This window comes from Passer domesticus, chromosome 16, assembly GCF_036417665.1.
Source record: "Passer domesticus isolate bPasDom1 chromosome 16, bPasDom1.hap1, whole genome shotgun sequence".
Classification (NCBI taxonomy): Eukaryota; Metazoa; Chordata; class Aves; order Passeriformes; family Passeridae; genus Passer; species Passer domesticus.
In genome coordinates, this window is record NC_087489.1 from 1,428,137 (window position 1) to 1,448,650 (window position 20,514).

The window sequence follows — 20,514 nt, forward strand, 5'->3', positions numbered from 1 at the left end:
GGGCGGAGCGGAGCTGCGGGCTCACCGCGGCACCGGGCAGCAGCGGCAGCGGCAGCTCCGGGAGTGGGCAGCGTCCCCGCAGTGCCCACCATGGCCCTCAGGCAGCCAGAGGCGTGAGTGGGGCTGGGAGTGTCACTGCGGGTTTGGGGGGGACACAGGGCATGGCTGGAGTGTCCTGGAGGCCCAGGGGGGCTGTTGGTGGGGCAGGGGGCTCAAGGGGTGCTGGGGAGAACTGAAGGGTGACTGAGGGAGGTGAGACTGCAGCAGTCAGGGCTCACAGGAGGGGTTTTCAGGGGCTGCAGGATGTCTTGGTTTTGACTGGGAGAGAGATCATTTTCTCCCCAGAAGCTGCTTCAGTGCTGTTTTTGGTATTCAAAGTGAGAGCAACGTTGGTAATACACTGAATTGGAGCCCCGTTGAGCTCACTCCGAGTCAAGGACTTTTCAGTGTCTCATGCTCTGCCAGCAAGGGGGAGCATGGCCAGGAGACCCGACCCCCAAATGCACCACAGAACCTCTTGCCCAGTGCAGAAACTGGGAGGGGGCTGGCCAGGAGCCACTGACTGCTACTGGGGAGCAGGCTGAGCATTGGTCAGTGGGTGATGAGCGACTACTGGGCACTGCTGATTTCTCTCAGGTTTTATTCTGTTCTCTCTCCTTCCCATTGCTATTCTTAATAATAGTAGCAGCAGTGATGTCAATATATTTAGCCTTGTTTCAGTTATTTAACTATTCTTATCTCCACTCATGGATTTTACCTTTTCTGGATTCTCTCCCCCATCTCTCCAGAGCAGCGAGCAGCTGTGTGGGACTGCGTTCCTGCCTGGGGTTAAACCACGACAGTCCTTATTGGTGCTCAACTGGGGCACAAAGAGTTAACAACAGATCTAAGGAGCGTGTGTTAAAACAAAGTTGTTGTGAGCATCTCTCGTATTTATTTAATAGCTGTGGGTCACAGTTTGCTCTCGGAGTTTCTGCCCGTGCGCCCAGATGTGCATTTTATAAAACCCTTCCTGGTGCGTGTGGTCCCGTGGGAATGCTCACCCTCCCTGGCTCTGGGCTAAGGTTATCATTCTGTTGTGGTTGGGAACACGGGGCTGTGGTACGAGAGGGCGGCTGGAGCTGAATCGAAGCTGCCGGTGGTGCTCAGCATTGCCGTCCCCGCTGGGCTTTGGGAGCCATCCAGTGGGAACTGTCAATAATTGCACCTTTAGGCTTTTCTCCTGCGAGAGCCAAGCCATGAGACAAACCTTCCATTTTAGCCTTCCCCTTCCCTTTCCCCTTCCTCTGTGGTTACCCAGACTCTCAGGATAGTTCAACCCCTCCTGCAGCTCATCCCATAAAGCCACTTGCTGTTCTCAGTGGGGAAGAATCAAAAAGATAAGGTAAAACCTCTGAACTGACACAAGAACAGTTAAATAATTAAAACAAAACTAATAATAATGGGAAGGAGAGAGAATGGAATAAAACCCAAGAGAAACCAGCAATGCCCAATAGCTGCTCATGCCCCACTGACCAATGCCCCACCCATCCCACAGCAGAGATTGGTTACTCCTGGCCAACCCCCTCCCAGTTTCTGGACTGGGCAAGAGGTTCAGTGGTCCGGAATATCCCTCTGGCCAGTTGGGGTCAGGTCTTCTCTCCCTGCTCCCCCCTGATGGCAGAGCATGGGACACTGAAAAGTCCTTGACTTGGCTCCAACTCAAACATCAGCATGCAACCAACACTGCTCTCATGCTAAATCCTGAACGTAGCTCTGGACACACTTCTGGGAAGAAAATTAACTCTATCCCAGCCAAAACCAGTGCGCTGGAGCATCCCAGGAAGAGACAGGGGTTCGGGGAAGTGTAGGTGTCGTCCTTGGAGGTGGTTGTTTCAGTGGGTCCTGGAAGGACATGGAGTTCTTGACCCTTCCAAAGAGAGGCACATCCTGAGGGATCCAAGGAGGATGTGGGCGTCCTGGTTACAGAACCTCCCCCACACCTTCTCTCCCTCTCTCTGCTTTACAGGGACACCTTCTGCCAGCGGGCACCCAGCTTCCTTGACTACCTGCACAGCATCCTGCAGAAGTACCCGGATGGAGGGCAGATCCTCAAGGTCAGACCCCATCACCTGTCTGGGATCTCCTGCCCAGTGGGGCAGAGTTACCGCAGGCAGTGGGGCTGCTCCCAGCACCAGCCCCAGGACCTTGGTGCCCAGCTGAGAGAGAGGGTTGATGCTTTTCTCAGGGCCTGGAGGGCCCAGGTGATCACGCACTGATCTCTAATTCCAGGAGCTGGTGCAGAATGCAGACGATGCCGGCGCTAACGAGGTCGTGTTTGTGTCTGATGAGCGGGAATTCAACATCAGTGGAGGGGGACTGGAGGGCACCCAGGGTGAGAGGCACTGTGGGCACTGGGAGAAACCAGATGAAGCCTTGGGGTGGCACTGGCTGGTGCTGGGAGGGACTGGGGGAACTGGAAGTGGTGAGGGGTTCTGGGATGTGCTGGGGGCACTGAGGGTACTCAGTGCTACTGAGGGGGGGTTTTGTGGGACTGGAGCTTGTGGGGACATTGAGTGTGAATGACAATTCCTGCTCCATGTCCCAATTCCCCCTAACCCATGGATGGTGCTGACCGCCAGGCCCAGCTCTCTTGGCCTATAACGACGCCGTGATGTCTCCCCGGGACTGGAGAGGGATTCAGCGCCCAGGGGTGTCACACAAACGGGAGGATCCCCGCAGCGTGGGGCGCTTCGGCTTGGGCTTCACCTCTGTCTACCACCTCACCGGTGAGTGGCACTGGCAGCCTCAGCTGGGACTGAACTGGGGATGTGGGTTTTACTGGAGGCACTGAACTACAGGTGCTGGGGAGAACTGGGGAGCACCAGGGGTGTGCAAACCTGAGGGCTGTGTCCAAAGTGAGGAAACCTGAAGCATATCGGGAGGCTGGAGGAAGGCTGGCTGGCAATGGAGAGTAGGACTAGGGAGACAAACTGAGGGAGGACTGGTGAATTGGAATTAAGCTTTGGATCATGGGAGGCACCATGGGGATAAACTGGAGGCCATTGGGTGGGCATTTGGGGCATTGATGGGTTGGGATGTTCTGGGAAGGCAGTGGGGTCCATGTCATCTCTGTGGCCTCATGGTTCCCATGTCTCCAGACTTACCAGGTGTGCTGAGCCCCCCATACTTGGGGGTGCTGGATCCTGAATGCCAGGTGCTGCCTGGTGCTGGCAAGCGCTGGGACATCTCTGAAGCCCAGGACCTTCCTGGCCTTTTTGAGCCCTTCTGGGCTGGGCTGGAAGCTGTGGGAAAACACCGTGCCTCAGCCCAGGGCACCCTCTTCCGCTTCCCCCTTCGCCGGAAACCCTCAGAAATCGCTGAAGGGGTCTCCAGTCCTGAGCGCATCTGCAACCTCATCCAGGCCTTCCTCACAGAGGCCCCTCTTGCCCTCCTCTTCCTCCGCCATGTCCGCTCCGTGGCCCTGCACCGTGTGGCCCCTGACGGGGTCCAGACACTCATGGGAACGCTTGTGGCATCCCCTCAGCCTCTCCCTGTCCCAGTGCCATCAGGGGATGAGGGGCTGAGTCTGACGTGGTGCCTGGTGGCCCTGCACGGAGATGGGGTCGGTGCTGGGAGCGAGTGGCTGGTGGCCACGGGCAGGGCCACTGAGGGACCAGCTGTGGCTCTGGGCACACGGCTGGGGTGCTGCCCTGAGCTGAGCCTGGCACACCCCCTCCGTGGGGCCTGCCAAGGGCGGCTCTGCTGCTTCCTGCCACTGCCAGCCACTGACGAGACGGCCACAGGGCTGCCCGTCCATGCCAGCGCTCCCTTTGCCCTCTCCGATGATCGCCGCCACCTGCGCTGGCCCCAGGAGGGCGAGGAGGGTGAGGAAGATGCCCGCTGGAATGCTCTTCTGCTGCTCGACCTCCTGCCCCGGGTCTACCGCCACCTGGCCACTGTGGCCGTGGCTCTGCCCGGTGCGGATGCCTACAGCCTGTGGCCAGACCCCGAGCGCACGCCGAGCTCCGGCCGGATCCACAGCCTGGTGAGCCGTGTGTGCCAGGAGCTGGCGGCCGCTCCCGTCCTGCCGCCGGCCGCAGACGGGGCGGCGGGGCGGCTGCGGGCCCTCGAGGCTGTGCTGCTGCCACAGGCCGCGGGCGATGTGGCCACACGGTGCGCGGTCCAGGCCTTGCTGGTGGCAGCCGGGGAGCCGGTGGCCGAGGTCCCACCCCACGTGTGGAGGGCGCTGACTTTGGGGACGCCGAAGGGCCTGCGGGAGGCCACAGCGGGACACGTGCGGGAAGTGCTGCGGCACCATGGGGCCGCAGAGCTCCCGGCTGCCGCCCGCCTCTCCCTGCTGCGCTATGTGGCCGGGGATGGGTGCCATGCTGAGCTCCACGGCCTCCCCCTCCTGCCCCGCGCCGATGGAACCTTCGTGGCCTTTGGAACTGCGTCAGCCGTTGTCTACGTGGACACATCCGACTGCCCCAGGTGAGCCCGCGGCCCCTGGCAGCTCCATTCCTTGCAGAGTGGGCAGGACAGCCACTTGCCCATGGTCACAGCTCTTGCTCTGAGCTGGGAAGGGGAGGCATGTCCAAACCTGGATATTTGACCCTGGATATTTAGGCTCCTCACTGCCCTCCTTCTCTTACCTAGTGTCACCAAGTGGGAGCTGAGGCAGGTGCCCAGAAAACTGCTCCCCATTACCCCTCTGGTCCTCCAGCACCTCTGTTTGTCCCCACAGGGAGCTCCTACCTGGCTTGGCCGGGTCCTTCCTGCCCTCAGACCTGGAGCCAGACTTGGACAGCCTCCTGCGAGGCATTGCCAAGAAGGGTAAGAGATGGGCGTCCCTGAACTACCTTTAGGTCCCCTGGTTGCCCCCCAAACCCCAACATCCCCAGGCAGTCTTGTATACCTTGGGGTTCCTCTACAGCCCCAGTATCTCCCTGTACGTCCCTGTCTCTCTGGGGATCCATGTCCTTGCTGTTCTTCCCACATTCCCCTGTCCCCTCTGTGCTCCCTGAGGTCCTGGGTCTCGCTGTGTTCCTCCTCTGAAGACCTTTGTGCTCCCCAATACTGGTCCCCCTAACACCTTTTTACCTCCCATATCTCTTTCTTATATCCCCACCCACCTGGGGTTTCTGGGTTCTCTGTGCCCCTATTAAGGGTATCCACCATCCCTCCAGAGCCCAGATCCTCCCATATCCCATATGGGGGCCACCCATCCCCTGCAAGTTCTTTCTTGCCCATCCTGTGTCTCCCCCTGCCAGGTCCCAGGTCCCACGTGTTTCTAAGTCCAGCCTCTGTCTCTTGTACACAGGTCTCTTCCCCAACCTGGTTCTGCTGGATCCAGCCATGACTGTACAGACCCTACGCTTGGCTCTGCCCCCCACCTGGACATCCCAGTCTTCAACCCCAGTGACGTGGTGCCCAGCCCAAGGCCCCCCCCAGCCCCCAGCCTCCTGGTTCCCAGCCCTGTGGCAATTCCTGGCCCACCACATAGAAGACCTGGGCCCTCTGGAGGGGCTTCCTCTCATAGCCCTGTCCTCATTGGATGCCCCCACTGTCAGTCTGGCTCCACTGATACCTGAATCCAGTCTTATCTTTCAGGCATGGGAGGACCAGTTCCTGCCACTTGCTGTGGCCTCGGTGCTGGAGGTCCTGGGTTGCCCTGTGGTGCCACCATGCAAGTGGCACCGCTCCCTGTCCTACTATGTCCTGCCTCCATCCCCCCTCAATGCCCTGCGGGCCCTGGGGAGGCAGGGGGCTGCAGCACTGGCCTCCCGCATGGCCTCACTGCCTGATGCAGGTGTGGTCACCCTCCGGCGCTACCTGGCAGACGTCCCATCCCTGACAACGCAGGACATGGCCACTCTGGCTGCTCTGCCTCTCTTTCTGCCACTGCCCTGCTTGGCCACCCCACAGCCCACAGAGCTGGTGCCAGCCGCTGCCACCCCGGTGCTGGAGCCAGAGCTGGAGCTGCCCCAAGGTGTGGTGCTGCCAGAGGTGATGTTGCGGTGCCAGGATGAAGTTGACCGGCGGCTACTTGGAAGGCTCCAGAGGCCCCTCATCAGTGCAGCCTGTGTGATGCTGAAGGCCGTCAGAGCCGTGGCCCAAGGCGCCTATGCGGGGCGAGCAGCTGAGACACAGGCTCTGCTGCTCTGGGTACTGCAGCACGGAGACACTGTCTTTGCACAGAGCCCCCCTCTCCGGCAGGCCTGCAGCACCCTGGCCTTCCTGGAGACCCCTGATGGCCCCGCATGCCCGCAAGACCTCTATGACCCCGGTGACAGCACCCTGCAGGCGCTGCTGGGACCTGAGCGCTTTCCTCCTGCTGCCTTCCACGATCCGTCTGTCCTCCGTGCCTTGAGGGCCGTGGGTTTGCGGCATGGTCAGGGGTGCCTGCTGCCCTCAGACATCCTGGCAGCTGCAGCAAAAGTCAGTCAGGGTGGCCCGGCAGCTCTGGACAGGGCTGAGGCACTGATCACAGTCTGCAACCACCCCAAGGCACTGGATGGCTTCAGCGCTGCAGAGCTCGGGCAGCTCCAGGCCCTGCCGTGGGTGCCTCGCTCCAAGTGCACAGGAGAGCCCGGGCAGCCCTTCCTGCCCCCCAAGGAGTTGCGATCCATGCAGTACCAGTCCCTGGTGGGGCTTGCCATGCCCCTGACTGATGCCTTTGTGCCAGAGGCAGAGAAGAAGCTGGGGCTGAACCAGACCCCACCGCCAGAGAGAGTGTGGGAGCAGCTGAGAAAGCTGGCGAGGTGCAGGAACATGGATGAGGTGGGTCCTGCTCTCCAGCCCATCTATTGGCACATGCAGGAAAACCTGAAGGCCTTTGGGACTGCTCCGGATGGTGCTGTTGTGTGGACTGGCTCTGGACTTGTCCTGCCATGTGACGCTGTGCTGGGCTATCCTGAGAAGCTGGAGCTGGGGATGCTGGTGCCCCGGGTGCCCCCTGACTTCCTGCCCTATGGCTGCCTCTTCAGGGCTTGGGGGGTGGCGGATGGGGTGAGTGAGGAGAGGGCGGTGTCAGCCCTGCGCTCCCTGGGGCAGGACATAGACAGGCGCAGCTCCAGAGCAGGCACTGCCGCAGAGTTGCAGGTGGTTGTAGCTGTCCTGGAGTGGCTGGAGAGGCGGGGCCACCAGGGCAAGGGCACTGTGCCGGTTCCTGTGAGGATCCCGCAGGGCTCAGGCTTTGCCCTCCGTCCAGCTGCCTCTGCCGTGTACCTGGACATGGAGCTGGAGGAAGAGGAGGATGTTCAAGAGGTGGTGCACGAGGCAGTGCCCTCCAGCACAGCCATGTTCCTGGGCACAGAACGTCTCAGTACGCAAGTGCTGGGCCCAGAGCCATTCACAGCCTGTGGCCCCTCGGAGCCCATCACCCGACGCCTCCGCAACATCCTCCAGGAGTACGGTGAGGAGAGCGACCTCTTCACAGAGATGGTCCAGAATGCAGAGGATGCCAGCGCTACCGTGTGCCGCTTCCTCCTGGACCTGCGGAGCCGCAGAAAGGCCACCTCTGGGCTGCTAGACCCAGGCATGGCTGCCTGCCATGGCCCAGCCCTCTGGGCCTACAACAATGCGCTGTTCACAGAGGATGACCTCCAGAACATCACTCGGATTGGGGCTGCCACAAAGGAGGGCCAGGCAGGCCGGATCGGGCGCTTTGGACTGGGCTTCAGTTCTGTGTATCGTGTCACGGATGTGCCGGCAGTGCTGAGTGGGGAGACACTGCTCATCTTTGATCCCAATGGCACCCATCTGGGCAAGCACATCCTCAGGGCCAGTTCCCCTGGCATCCGCCTGGACTTCTCCAGCCGACCACGCATTCTCCGTGTCTTTGCTGAGCAGTTCCAGCCCTACCGCGGTATCTTTGGGTGCTGTCTGCCTGAGCCAGGACCCTTTCCAGGGAGCCTTTTCCGCTTGCCTTTTCGCACTGAAGAGGAAGCTGTGACATCACAGATTTGCTCTGAGGCCTTTGGTACAGAGCGCATCCAGTCCCTTGGGACTGCTTTCCTTGGCTCTAACCGGCTCCTGCTGCTCTTCCTGAAGAAGGTGAGGGAGCTGTCCCTGGAGATGCTGCCAGATACGGCCACTTCTGCAGAGAATACTGTGCCTCTGGCCACGCTGCATCGAAAGGAGATCCGAGACTTGGGGGCCCCTGGGGATCCCCCAAGTTGGGCAGCCATTGAGCAGCTCTCAGCCTATGAGGAGGAATCCAGGACCGCCTGGCACTACCTGGTTTTGGTGTGTCAGGGTGATGGGGAGTTGATGGAACTGTTTCACCAGAACACACAGGCAGGACTCCATCCTCCACTTCCCATGGCTGGTGTGGCCCTTCCCCTTGCCCCTACTGAAGATGGCAAGTGGGTGCCACGTCTGGACACTGAGAAGGGACAAGTTTTCTGCCACCTTCCCATGCCGGTCATGTCTGGGCTGCCAATCCACCTTCATGGGGCCTTCAGCGTCCTCTCGAATCGCAAGGGGCTGTGGAACACAGCAGAGCGGGGCAAGTGGAACCGGGTGCTGCTCCACAATGCCGTGCCGATGGCCTGGCTCCGGGCACTGGACCATCTCCGTGCCATGCACGAGGCAGGCGAGTTGAAGAACTATGAGTATCATCTCTTCTGGCCAGACATTAGCACTGCCCATTACCCCTTTACGGAGGCTGTGTCTGGTTTCTACCACGCTCTGGCAGCCAGGGGTGGCCCAAGGCTCTTTTCCGATGGCCACTCCTGGTGCTCATTGCAGGATGCCCGCTTCCTGCACCAGGCTGTGGAGAGACACCCTAAGCTGGGTACTGTGGCGCAGCGAGTCTTTGCCATCACCGTGCCCCGTCCCCTGTTGGCTGTGGCCTTGCCTGGGAAGGTGCAGGAGGGCCTCGGGAAGGCGCTGGATGCTGGAACCTATGACTGGAACCGCTTTCTCTGTGAACTTGTGCTTCCCAACTTAGAAAATCTCCCTGAAGTTGACCGGAACCTGCTGCTGCTCCATGCACTGGATATGTCTCATGAGGATGTGGACAAAATGCTGCAGACAGTGCCCTGCATCCCTGTCACCCCTCATGGCCACCTGCAGCTCATCAGTCACCTGGTGCATCCCAGAGGCCGCGCTGCCCGTTTATACAACCCTGAGGATGGGCGCTTCCCCACTGGGAATGACTTCCTTTCCCTGGAGAGACTAAGCCAGCTGGAGAGGCTGGGCATGGTGAAGAACACCGTGGCTCTGCCAGAGCTGCTGGAGAGGGCAAAGACTGTGCAGCTTGTCTGGACCAAGGATCATGCCCAGGGCTGCCAGAGGGCTGCCTGCATCCTTGAGTTACTTCAGGATGCAGTGAAGAAGGGAACAAACGACACCCTGCAGGCTGCTTTCCAGACTGTGCCTTTCCTCCCTGCTGCACTGCACAATGGTGACCCTGTGCTGCTGCCAGCTGCCCAGCTCTACCATCACCTCCATTACCCACTAGTGGGACTCATCCAGCCTATCTTGGCTCCTAAAATGCTGGGGAAAAACTTCAGCCTCTCTGAGGAGGTAGCATCCTTCTTGGGACTGGACCGGCAGATACCATCAGCTCAGGTGCTTGAGCAGCTGCGAGCACTCCGCCGCTTCTCCAACACTCTCCCTTTGGAGACCCTGCAGTACAGCACCAACTGCTGCTACAAGCACCTGGACATGCTGCTCCGGGAACATCCCTCCAGCCGGGATGAGGTGGCTTCTGCAGTAGCCCCAGGGGAGCCCTTCATCTTGGCGGGCTCCCGTTTTGTGCCAGTCACAGCTGTGGCTGAGACACTGTCATTTGAGGCTGCCCCATACCTTCATCAGCTCCAAGAGCAGTACAAGCCCTACAGAGAGCTCTGGGAGTGTGTGGGGCTGCGCCACACATTCGCCTGGGATGATTATGCCCGAGTGCTCTGCACCCTGTCAGAGATACATGCTGGAAAGCCACTGCCTGCCGCAGAGCTGGATCTGGCCCTGCGGCTGGTGTCTTGTGGCTTGATGGAAAATAGCAACCAGCCAGATGCCTGCCAGACCCAGCAACTCTTTCTGCCTGATGAGGAGGGCATTTTGCACCCACGGGACAAGCTCTACTTCAATGATGCACCATGGATGCCATTGGACAAAGATGTCCTGCTGTGCCATAAACAGCTGTCCCGAGAGGTAGCCCTGCACTGTGGGGTGACCACCACACGCCACCGAGCACTGGAGAAGAGTGAACTCATCACTAATCACCTGAGCCTCTGGGCACAGCCATTTGGTGCCCATGAAGATTTGCCAACACGACTGAAGAACATCTTGAAGGAGTACTCTGCGTCGGCTCCTGATATGGTGAAGGAGGTGCTCCAGAATGCAGATGATGCTGGTGCAGGGCTTTTGCACTTCGTGTGGGACCGCCGGAAGCACCCAGCAAAGGCCACTTTTAGTGAGAAATGGAATATCCTGCAGGGCCCTGCCCTCTGCATCTACAATGACCGCCCCTTCCAGGAGCAGGACATTCAAGGCATTCAGCGTCTGGGGGTGGGTGGCAAGCAAGACCGGCAGGATGTCACAGGCAAGTATGGCCTTGGCTTCAACACTGTCTACCACTATACTGACTGCCCAGCCTTCCTGACCGGAGACAGTATCCTGTGTGTCTCTGATCCTCATCTCTACTACATGCCCACAGCCACAACTGAGAAGCCTGGTAGCATGTTTGCTGTCAACACTGACTTCAAGAAGAATTTTACAGACATTTATGACACCTTCCTACCATCCTTCTTCAACCTGAAAGAGGGTGTCCTTTTCCGGCTGCCGCTCCGCACTGCAGCTGAGGCTGCCATGTCCAGGGTGTCTGACATGGTCGTGCGAGACCAAGACCTCAAGAACATGGAAGAAACGCTGGCTAAGGAAGGTGAGGACTTGGTGCTCTTCCTCCGGCATGTCCACACTATCGTCTTCTCTGAGATCCCCCCAGATGGGAAAGAGTTGGTGGAGAAGTTGCGGGTAACCACGGAGCTCACAGAGGATGATGCAAAGTTGAGACGGGATTTTCAAGCAAGATTAAGCCAAGCCATGGATGGGAACAGCCCCACCCCTCTCTCCTATACTATGAAAGTCAAAAATAGCAGGGCCAAGACCACAAGTTTATGGAAGGTGATCTCCCAAATTGGGGTGCAGGGTGGGGCTGAGGAGTCTCCATTGCCTAAACAGCTGCCCTATGGGGCTGTGGCTGCCCGCCTGGAGCCTCTGAACCGAGTCATGGGCAGAGCCTTCTGCACCCTCCCACTGCCCTTGGTCACTGGGCTGCCTGTGCACATCAACGCCAACTTCTCTGTGGATGCAGCCAGGTGCAGTCTCCACTGGGACAAAGGTGGCACAGGGGCAACCTGGAATGACTTCTTGCTCCGGTGCTTGGTGGTTCCACTATACTGTTATTTTCTCACCAGTCAGTGGAAAGCCCTGGAGCCAGAAAAGCTATTGGTCCCTGAAAAGTATTGGTCCCTGAATCTCTGCCAGCAGCACCTGGACTCCCACTTCCTCCAGTTTTTCCCTGTTAGGAAAGATGTGTTACCTATCTTCCAGGACATGGTGAGGGAGGTCTACAAGCACCTCAGTCATGCACGCCTGCCCCTCGTGCCTGTATACAGGAAGTCACTTGACACGGTGACAATAACCTGGGCATCTCCAGGTGGAGAGGACATGGTAACAGAGCCATACTTCCTCAAAGAGATACCTGAGCCAAAAGTCCAGAAAGTGCTGGAGGAACTGAACATGAAACTGGTTCCAGCATTCCCCCACCTGCAGCAGGTCCGTGAGGAGTTCATTGAAGCCCAGGTGAATGCTGTTGTCTTAGAGCCAGCCTCTCTCCGGTGCTTCCTCAAGGCCCTGGCTCTGCCTGTGCCCTGCAAGCTGGCTGAGACACCCCTGAGGACCCCAGAGAGCTGCTCCTACCTGCTGCAATACTTAACAGGATGGAACAGGCACTCTAAAGGTACTCAGAAGGATGGGAACAAGGTAGACCTGGAAGGCCTGCCCTTGCTGGCCACAGCAGATGGTCTTCTGAATGCTTTCAGCATCCACTACCCTGTCTTCAAGAACTCCTTTGCCCACCTCTTCCCCAAGCACAGCCACCGTTTTGCCCAAAAGTGTATTCCTGCATGGATCCCACCTTGCTTTGTGAAGGAGCTTGACCTCCCACAGGCCGCACCACTCATCCAGGAGACATTGGGTCATTTTAAGTGGACCACAGAGGGGGAAGAGTGGCTCGAGGGACTGTGGACCTTCTTTGACAGTGTGGTCTCCTCAGATGTGGACATGCAGTTATTCATGAATCATTTCCAGAATATGGCAGTGCTGCCTATTCAGGGGAGTAAGACAGACTCAAAGCAACTACTGCCACTATCCTCCCTCTCCAGGGTTCTTTTTGAGTGTCACTCTGAAGTGGAAAAGGTGCTGCACAAACTGGGCATCCCTGTGCTCCAGCGATCCCTGCTGCCCTGGAGTATTGCCTGCCACTGCCTGAAGCCAAAGGCACTGAAGGTCACAGATCCCAGGGCTGTAGTGGCCCATCTGGCAGACACAAGAGCTGATCTCTGCTGGGGGGATTTAGGGGAGCAGGATGTGTCAGCCCTGCTGAAGTTTGTCCAGCAGGGAAAGCTGGATTCACATGCACTGGAGCAGCTCCGGCACCTGCCTCTCTTCCAGAAGTTTGGGGGGGGCTATGTGGCTGTGGCTCCCTACCGCAAGGTGCTGTTACTCCGCAGACAGTTCCTGAAAGTGCCCTTGAGTGCCCAAGCCCTGTATGACTTGGACAAAGACATGCTGCTTCTCACACCAAGCCTGGTCCACAAACAGCTAGCCGAGTGTTTGAAGTGGGAGTTCACAGATGACCAAAAGCTCTTCATGGATGTGGTACTTCCCCGCCTGTCACAGCTCACACGGCAAAACCTCATGGAAGCTGTACGCTTGTTCTTTGTTGTGAAACCCATCTGCGACACTCAGAGCATGAAGGACATTGTGGCAGCTTTTCAGAAGGTGGCCTTTATACCAGATGCCCACGGAACACTGCGCCTGGCCTCCTACTTCTACTATGACATGCCCTGCTTCTGCACCCTGCGTCTCCAAAACCGCTTTGTGCCTGAATCTTTCTTTAAGGAGCTACATTTGAACTGGAAAGAAACTGTGGGTTTCTTCCTTGAGGCTGGTGTCCGCACCAGCCTTTCCATAGAGGATTTTGTGGCACTGGCTGAGGAGATAGAGCGTGAAACCACTCAGGCTACATGCCATGCTGCAGAACTGCTGGAGCGACAGCAGGAGATGCTCAGGCAACTTGCAAACCTGTTGAAAGATCCTGAGTCAAAGAGTTTCCTGAGCAAAATTGCCTCAATCCAATTCCTGCCTCCACTGGATATTCCTCCAAACTTGATGGACCTTCACCCTCCTTTTGCAGACTGCACTAAGGCTGTGGCTCTGAAAGGCAGCGTTTCCTACTGCAAAGATGTGGCTGAGCTCCTGTGGACATCAGCCACCATCCTGCCAGAATGCCTTGGACTTGAGGAGACGTCCCTGAAGGCCATGGGAGTCCTTGTAGAGATACCCACTGCCCTGGTGGTGGCCAATCTGGAGCATGTGTGCAGGGCAGCTTGCTCGACAGAACTGCAGGTAAGCACACGGACCAAGGTGCTCCACAGCATGTACAGCTTCCTGCAGACCCATCTGGAGGAGGTGGACGCAGAGCACCTCACTGAGCTCCCCGTGGTTCTGGCCAAGTCACGGGACATGGCCAGGCCACGGCAGGTGGTGACATCACTCCCGGACGAGGCTGACTTTCATCCCTACCTCGTCACGCCTCACCCCCATGTGGCTTCCTTTGGAGAGCTCCTGCGACATCTTGGCGTTGTCCTGGTCCCCACACTGACTCACTACAGCCATGTCCTGGCCCAAATCTACCAGGAGAGCCATGGCAGTGGGACTCTTTCCAGTAGCCAGAAGAAGGCAGTCCTGCTGGCCACACGGCATTTCTTCCAGCTGCTGAGGGAGGAACCGGAGCCCCCCGATTGCTCTGCTGTGGTTGAGCTGTACTTGCTGAGCACTGCTGGCTGCCTGGAGCTGTCCCACAGCCTGTGCTTCAATGACTGTGTGCCCTCAGAGACCGCTCGGGCCCTGGAGAAGACCTTTGTGTTCATGGCTGCACTGCCAGTGTCTGGGTGTAATGCCGGGTGGCTGCTGCAAAGGCTGCCACCACACCTGCGGCCACGGGCGCTCTCAGAGGTGACAGAGAAGCAGCTGGAGGAGGGGGGTCCACAGCCATGTCACTACGGCTCTCAGTGCGCCGCGCAGAGGCGTCTGCAGACCCTGCTGGTATCCCCATGGTTTAGGCTGGGGCTGGAGTCCCTGCTGCAGTGGCAGACCCACAAGGCTATGATGGGAATGGAGTGGGATGGTGGCTTTACAGTGGAGCAGGTGAAAGTGCAGTGCTGCAAGGACATCTGCACTGTGCTGGTGCACAGTGGGGCAAAGGTGGAGGGCAGCTCCCAGTCACAGGTTATCTATGTGTGCCCATCTGGGGGTGCCCAGCGGCTCCTCTACATCCAGCATGCAGAGATGGCGCTGAACCGGCAGCAGCTGAGGGTGGTGGAGACGCTGGCACAGGAGATCAATAACATCCTGGGTGGGCAGCTGGAGGCACGTGCTTTGTCTGTCCTGCGTGAAATGCTGGTCTGCCAGGAGCCACAGGACATTGCCTTGGTTTTGGAGGAGAACAACGTGGCACTGGTGGGGGCTGCACCAGAGCCAGAGGAGAGGCTTCAGGAGGAGGCTGAAGCTGTGGCAGAAGAGGGGCCATGGAAGGATCCCAGCTTGGCAACCATGAGGCCTCTGCATGGTGTCAGGGGGCCAAAGGTGTGGGGCCAGCACAAACCTGTGAGCATCGCCCAGCACCATGGACAGGGAGGCGGTGGCTCCTTGCTGAGCAGTGAGGAGCTCATGGTCCTGACTCCGTCCGTCCCCGAGGCCTTGCGTTGGCTGTGTCAAGCCACAAGTGACCTGCAGGCAGCCCGCAATGACATCCGGCACTGCTGCCCCAACTGGGTGCTCTTCAAAGTGCACCAGGCCCTGGAGAAGGCGCTGGTGGCGGCTGGGCTTTGCCGTGGTGAAGCCTTTGTGGGCCATAGGGGACTCTTGGGTATGGCCCAAAGGCTGGAGGTGGAGGAGCCAGAGCTGAGGGGCCTTGTCCTGGATGTGCAGTGGTTGTGTGACTGCGGTGTGGATGGCAAGGCCACACAGTACCCAAGCTACCATCCCTTTCCCATGACCCCCAGTGAGGCCTTTCCCACTGTGGATGAGGAGGAGGTCCTGAAGCGGGCACAAAAAGTGCTGGTGACACTGAAGGACCATGTGGGCAGAAAGTGAGAAGTCCCTACCAAGGGACATAGCACCTGGGCCAAGGGACCACCAGGTGCCCATTAGAGACCCACCATGGACCTGTAGTGGACGCACCGTGGACTTGCCACAGACCTGCCACAGGCAATACCAGACTGTCCAGCCTTGGGAGGGGAGTTTTGGTAGCAGATAAGGGCCTAGACCACTGAACATCACAGAGTAGCCTGAGTCATTGGCATGTCTTGAGTGTGCAGTAAATAAAGTGCAAAATACATGGTGCAGTGCTGGTAGGCGTTTCACTGACAGTGGAATCAGGGACATGAAGAAGTCATGGGCAATGGGTGTTGAAGGTGGAGGTGGTGATGAAGGAGATTGGAGAACTGTGGTGAGTCAATTTTGGCTAGCCAGGTGCTCACTGAGCCACTCTGTTACTTCCCCTCTTTGACTGAAAAGGAGAAGAAAATGTGATAAAAATCCCATGGGTCAGGGAGATCACTCACTAATTACTGTCACAGTCAAAGCAGACTCACCTTGGGGAAATTATTTTATAACCAATTAAACAGAGTAGGAAAATGAGAAAGAAGAATAAACCTTAAAACACCTCCCCCTACCCTCCCTTCTTTCCAGACTCAGCTTCACTCCCAACTCTTTTACCTCCTTCCCTTGAGCAGTGTGCAAGATGGGGAATGTGGATTGCTGTCAGCTCATAACACTTGTCTCTGCTGCTCCTTTCTCCTCACAGATTCCCCTCTCCATGGGAGACAGTCCTGCACCAACTTTTCCAATGTGGGTCCTTCCCACGGGCTGCAGTTCTCTAAGAACTGCTCCAGCAAGGTCCCTTTCCATGGGGTACAGTCCTTCAGGAACAGACTGCTCCAGTGTTCTGACAGCTCCTGCATAGACTCCTCTCCACAGAGCACAGCCCCTGCCAGGAGCCCACTTGAGCATGGTCTCCTCCCAGGCTGCAGCTCCCTTCACATCTCCCACCTGCTGTGCTGTGGGGTCCTTACATGGGGTGCTGTTGGGATATGTTCCTCACCTACATGGGCTATGGGTCAAAAATCTTCCTCCCCATGGGCTGCACCATGGGCTGCAAGGGAATCTGCTCCAGCACCTCCTTCTTCCCCAGCCTTGGTTGCTGCAGGGCTGTCACTCTACATCCTCTCCTTCCTCCCTGCCAGCTGCTGTTGCACAGCAGTGTTTACCCCTTATTTAGTATCTAATCACAGAGGCCCTCCTGGCATCAGTGGTTGGCTCAGCCTTAGCCAGTGGCAGGTCTGTCCTGGAGCTCTCTGGAGCCGGCCCTGCCCAGCACAGGGGCAGCTGCTGGTGTCTCCTCATAGAGGGTCACCCTGCAGGCCCCTGCTACCCAGACCTGGCCATGCAAACCTGTGACAAGGATGATGAGGTAATACCAAGGGGAGCATGGGGAAGGGGAGGCATGAGGTAGGGGAAGCAACAAGAGGAGCTCAAATTGAAACGAGCTGGAGTCACTGCCACAGGCCCAGAGACCATCACCAAAGTCCCAGTGTGACTCTGCTGGTATGAGACCAAGTACACGGCCTGCCCCTGGGTCAGGGCAATCCCAAGCACAGATTTGGGTTGGGCAGAGCAGGGATTGAGAGCAGCCCTGAGGAGAAGGACTTGGGCATGTTGGCAGACAAAAATCTCAGTGTGCCCCAGCCTCTTGTGCTACCACCCAGAAACCCCATGTCCTGGGCTGACTCCACATTGTGGGCAGCAGGGGACAAGAGAGATTCTGCCCCTCTGCCCTGCTCAGGTGAGACCCCACCTGCAGAGCTGCCGCCAGCCCTTGGGTCCTGCATCAGAAGGATGTGGAGCTGCTGGAGGGAGTCCAGAGAGGCCAAAGAGATACTCCAAGGGCTGGGGCCCCTCTGCTCTGAACCAGGTTGGGAGAGCTGGGGGTGTCCAGCCTGGAGAAGAGAAGGCTTTAGGGAGAATTTAGAGACATTTCCAATGCCTAAAGGGGCTCTAAGAGAGCTGAGGGGTGACTTTGGACAAGGGCTTGGAATGCCAGGACACGGGAAATGGATTTCCACTGGCAGAGGGCAGGGTTAGAAAAAACTTCCCTCTGGGGATGGTAAGACCCTGGCACAGGTTGCCCAGAGCAGCTGTGGCTGCCCCATCCCTGCAAGTGTCTGAGGCCAGCTTGGAGGGGGCTTGGAGCAAGTTGGTCTGGTGGAGGTGTCCCTGCCCATGGCAGGGGGTGGAAATGGATGAGCTTTGAGGTCCCTCCAGCCCAAACCAGTCTGGGATTCTATGCTGAGGTAAACATCACCACAGTGATGATGAATCCAGGGGTTGCCAAGCTGCCATGGCATCATGTCCATTGCGTGGTCCCTGACAAGGTCAAAGGGCAGCTCCTGAGGAGACCAGGTCATCTGACTGGGCCAAGGCTGCAGGAGTGGGATGCCATCACTCAGTGCTGAAGGCTCACTGTCAGGTGCCCTGACCCTTGACCAGTAGAAGGTGAAGGCTTTTGTGCCTTCAAGGCGGGGCAGCCTAGGCACAGGGCTTCTGCCTCTCCTGCCTGTGTTTCTCCCCTGTCTGGGCAAGCTGACCTGAGGCTGGACATGACATCAGTGTGTGGCATGTCTGTCAGCCTCAGGGACCATGGAAATGGGGGTGGCTTCAGCCACCAGGAAGATGCATTGCTGCCACTCACTGTGACAGAAAACATGGAAAATAGAACGTTTAGTTGCAAAACACAGCTTAAAGACCAACTAGCAAGTTAGATAAAATAATGTAAAGTAGACACACAGGATGTTAAATAGAGCTGGAAGCAGTGGAAAAACAGATTGTAAGGCACCTAAGTGGGTTTTTTTGCAAAGTTATGTAACAAGAAACAACAGTGCATGCCCTAAGAGAAGTTCAAGGCAAGAGCATTTCCAAATTTGGGGGCTCACAGTGAATATGACCACCAGAGACCCCTTTAGAAGACCCTCCAAGACCATAAAAGGACTTCCAGCAAGGGGAAGTGCAGCGGCGGCTGGCCTCAACTGAAATCCCGGCTGGCTGTGGCCAGCGACACCGGCAGCACAGGGGCGCACTCCTATGCCCACACGGGGTTGGGAGAGCGCTTAAGGCTTTTCAGCCTTGAGGTGACGAGGACTCCCAGCGAAGAGGCAGGAACTGCAATCCGCAGAAATAAACGGAGACAGTCTCCAGGGGTAACACAGTCCAGTTTATTCACTAGGGGAGAAACCAACTGAAGACCTTGAACACTGCTCGACAGCGCTTTTTAAAGCGAGAACAGCAACCAATCAGAGGTTCGGGGGGGTGTAACCTACAACCTACTGACAACTTGTGCAACCAATAGAACTAGGGAAAAGGAGTGGCCTTGGCCCTTGAACCAATAACTTGACAGATCTGATGGAAGATTCTAGAAGGTGGGTCTGGCCACTGAGTGATGAACAGGGGTCTGGGAGGAGGTTAAATAGATACATTCCTATAACTGGGAGGGGTAAGGGATGATGGAGAGGAGGAGTGTACATCCCAAGACCATACCAAACATAAGCTTGGGGGTGCGGAGAGCGAACCAACGCGATCCCACATCTCCCCCTTTTCTGTTTTAAAAGAAAATCGAAAGAAGGAAATGTAATAAATCAAAAACTGTCCTCTGAAAAAGAGTCCCAACCGGGGTAGTCCAACACCTGCGGGATTTCAAAGTCCTCTTCATATAGTTCGTCTTCTTCTTTTGCTACTACTCGGTTGATCTCCACAGGGGACGTGGACTTCAACAAAAGCCTTTTTAAGATATTCCAAACAATGCATATCGTAACAGATACTAATAATAGAATAAATAAGACTAAGACAACAGTTTTTAGAACGGAAGACACCCACCCAGACAACCCCCATCCTGCAAACAAGTTCCCCAACCAGTCTGCAGACTCTTCTTTTATCTGATTTATCATTTCTTTCATTTTGCTGATGGAGACTCGGACATCTTCGGCCTTCGATGACAGATTCAAGCAACAGAGCCCTTCAAATTCGTCACATTTGTGATCGTGGAGCAGCAACAAAAAATCTATCGCTGCCCTGTTTTGCAATGTTGCCTGCCTTGTTATTTCCTCGTCTTCTAAAAGGTCACTGAGCGCGGTTGATGTTAAATTTGCTTGTTTCGCCACCCAGCACTCTAGGTGGCCTAATTCACCTAGAGCTTGAGCAACGGCTACCCAAGGAAGGAAGGTGATCCATGCTACTTCTTCTAGTTTATTCCAATGTACAATTTCCTCGTCGCACGTATCATCCAAATTTCTCAAATCTCTTTTGGTGCGGTTCGAATTTGGTGCGACCTTTATTTTTTGCCAATTAACAATTTGGTTTTTGCTGGGTGTAAACAGCGTCAACCGGCCTATAGTACACGGACCTCCGAGAAGGCGAGAGGGGATGCCTTGCCAAGCTCGGTTTCCACAAATCAGAAACAAACCATTGGGAAGGGACTTAGGTTTATCATTGAAGGTGATGGAGGTGGTAATTTGGGACAGGGAAGAGCACCAGTTCCCGGCGGTGTAATTCGATGATATGACTGGTGTATATGACTTCTCGTCCTGACCCGGGAATGGGAAGAACTGAAAACAAAAATGGGCTGTGGAGGAACCGAGTAACGTAAATTCAATTGGTTCAGACTTTGATTGATTTAAACGATTGGAAAACCTTCTCCAGGCGACATTGGGGTTAGGATTGGAGGGGCGATTGATTTTATTATTAAAGAAGGGTTCAAGGGAAGGATAAAGGGTATCGGGTAACTCATCTTGAGAGATTGGGATCCCCACAAGGCAGGTGGACAAGGGGTCTGTTGCTGACGCGGTGGTTAGGCAGATGCTGTCTTGGCCGAGGGCGCTGGCAAGAGTCTTCCACACATTCCTCTTGGGTTGGGGAACAACCCACGGCTGTGATGTTGGCAGGGTCGCACACCAGAAGGCAATGATGGTGATAGCGACCGGTGGCAGGATGGATCTTGTCTGGGTTATCATATTCTGGGCTCTACAACGGTAAAAAATATATATAAAAGAGATTGATTATATTAAAAGAGTTGGTCTGGTCCTGGGAAGAGATCAAGGTCTCCGGAAAAGGGCTTCCGCTTCCGCCTCCAACAGGCCTCTTCGACCTGTGTCACAACACCCAAAGCTGTTTGTTTTTTGGGGACGAAAG

At 56.7% G+C, this 20,514-nt stretch overlaps 1 protein-coding gene across 1 annotated transcript; it reads left to right on the forward strand.

Annotated features, from left to right (window-relative positions):
- Window positions 1-25: 25 nt before the first annotated feature.
- Window positions 26-15,613, forward strand: LOC135281984 (sacsin-like). The gene is made up of 7 exons (XM_064391394.1): window positions 26-113; window positions 2,009-2,096; window positions 2,272-2,374; window positions 2,622-2,768; window positions 3,141-4,473; window positions 4,727-4,815; window positions 5,303-15,613. The coding sequence occupies exons 1-7, from the start codon at window positions 91-93 to the stop codon at window positions 15,367-15,369; spliced, it is 11,850 nt and encodes a 3,949-aa protein (XP_064247464.1). The 5' UTR covers window positions 26-90; the 3' UTR covers window positions 15,370-15,613.
- Window positions 15,614-20,514: the final 4,901 nt, after the last annotated feature.